The sequence below is a fragment of the Cyprinodon variegatus genome, unplaced genomic scaffold (genome assembly GCF_000732505.1).
Source record: "Cyprinodon variegatus isolate N-32 unplaced genomic scaffold, C_variegatus-1.0 Scaffold462, whole genome shotgun sequence".
NCBI lineage: Eukaryota > Metazoa > Chordata > Actinopteri > Cyprinodontiformes > Cyprinodontidae > Cyprinodon > Cyprinodon variegatus.
In genome coordinates this window covers 58,360-60,344 of record NW_015150915.1, presented here as the reverse complement: position 1 = coordinate 60,344, position 1,985 = coordinate 58,360, and the positions used below count along the sequence as shown (strand labels likewise).

Sequence of the window (1,985 nt, the reverse complement as noted above, 5' to 3'; positions counted from 1 at the left end):
AAAATATTGCAATGCATCGCAATAATTCAAGTATCGTGATGCATCGTGATAGAATCGCATCGTCGCCTGTGAATCGTGACTCGAATTGAATCGTGACTTCTTTGGCAATACCCACCCCTAGTCGGTACCATAAAAGAACCGATGTTCGGTACCCAGCCCTATTAGAAGTTAGGGCGAAGTTTTGACACATCCAGTGTTTAGAAATCTGGAAATCCAGTTCTCTCCAGACGGCCTTTAGGTTGCTGACTGAACCTCCTGTTTACAGCGTTAAAAGAATCATTTCATAAACATGATTTCCAGGTGATTACCTTCTGCCAGCACGAAGCAGGACTCTGTGTAAAGACCGTTATGAAACTGGTGAAACTGGAGCTAAGGAAGCAGAAACCTGTTTAAAACTTTTTTTTTTTAAATCATGTGACGCTGCATATTTTAAACTGGAAAGGATATTGCTTTGGACATGTCCAGCTGTACTGTCCCAGTCGGGTCCTCCAGATAAAATTTACCCTAAAAAAAAAATGAAAAGAGAAATCAAACCTGGTTCCATTTATGCTTTAGCATGTTTAACTGATTTATATATACCCCATTTACACTACCCTTGAAAAACCGTGCCGAGACCGGTCCGAGCTCAGTAACTGAGATAACTTATCGTGTGTAAATGGAAAGCAAACTGAACTGAACCGAGCTAGACACAACCGAACTGAGTTAACTGAAGACCGGTTCCAGAGGTGGGCTCGGCTCGGTTTTTCCATGGCTCGGTTCTCTGATAACAAGAGCGCATGAGCAGAATGCGTAATCTCCGTCTGGCTGCACGTCACGATTCACACTCCATTCCAGTAGGTGGCGGTAATGCCCCTCCAGAAAACAGAAGAACAACTTCTTCTTTAACTATAAACAACAATCGAAATCTTCTCCACGCAACATTTTAAATAATAACACCGAAGTACAGCAATAATAATCAAGCATAACTTTCTGAATGTGACAGGCGCCGCCATTTTGATTTGTTTGATTCCCTCCTTCTTTGTATTCTTCTTCTTGTGTTTTATGGCGGTTGGCAAACAGCTTTTGGTGCATTACCGCCACCAACTGCTTGACTTCCTTCTTCAATACTGGCAGTAATACCTCAGATCGTCACTAGGAGGCGAGGAACCGAGATAGCGTGATGTGTAAACGGTCGTCAGATCCGAGCTTGGACCGGTCTCGGCATGGATCGGTTTTTCAAGCACGGTGTAAATGGGGCTTTATTGTGTTCATCAACTTTCATCATTTCTAAAAAGGAGCTGAGAAAACGAGGCCTCACCTCTTTTAGTTGTGTGATCATTCCCAGAACGATCACCTCTCCCAGCTTCGCTGTGCTGCCTAGCAACGCCTCAACCGTCCTCAGCTGTGGAAAACAACCCGTCCATCTCAAGTTAAAACTGTTCTCCTGCCTCCAGCCCCCCCGCATTAATTCAGATTCTCTACCTGAAATTTGTTTTGACCTTCGTCCACGGCGGCTCCGATGGCCGGCGGGGTGAACAGCTCATGGCGATGCGTGCGCTTAAAAAGATAAACCAGAAAAGGTCTCTTCATGTAAACGTGACGCCAGGCAGCAGCATTATTAGCAGGACTGAGGCGTTACCCACCTGCTGCAAGATTGTGTAACGCTCCCTGAAAAGTTCAGCTTTATCTTTGGCCAAACCGCACAGACTGGGGGCCGGGTGGCTCGTCATGCTGATGCTGCACAGGGGCCAGAAGAAGAACGTTTTTTTTTAAATTTGCTTACCTCATAGCAGCGAGATGAAACCAGCTGAGGGGAAAACGTTACTCACGGTACAAACTTCTTCCTCTCCACACTGTAAATATATCTGGGTACGTCGAAAGCTCCGATGATGTTGAAGACGTTATCTCTAGAGGAAGAAGACAGATCATGTGAGCTCAAAATTGTTAACTTACCGTATTTTCACGACTATAAGGCGCACTTAAACGTCTTTTTTTTCCCTCAAAAT

General features: G+C 44.8%; 1 protein-coding gene across 2 annotated transcripts in view; it reads right to left on the bottom strand.

Annotated features, from left to right (window-relative positions):
* The window catches only part of pole2 (polymerase (DNA directed), epsilon 2, accessory subunit), a 15,623-nt gene that overhangs the window by 6,752 nt on the left and 6,886 nt on the right, over window positions 1-1,985 (bottom strand). For both annotated transcript variants that reach the window (XM_015389487.1, XM_015389488.1), the window contains exons 4-9: window positions 1,809-1,886; window positions 1,623-1,716; window positions 1,462-1,536; window positions 1,298-1,381; window positions 448-504; window positions 309-357 (exon numbers count right to left, since the gene is read on the bottom strand). In XM_015389487.1, the coding sequence (XP_015244973.1) occupies window positions 309-357; window positions 448-504; window positions 1,298-1,381; window positions 1,462-1,536; window positions 1,623-1,716; window positions 1,809-1,886 (437 nt within the window). The remainder of the gene's footprint in view (window positions 1-308; window positions 358-447; window positions 505-1,297; window positions 1,382-1,461; window positions 1,537-1,622; window positions 1,717-1,808; window positions 1,887-1,985) is intronic.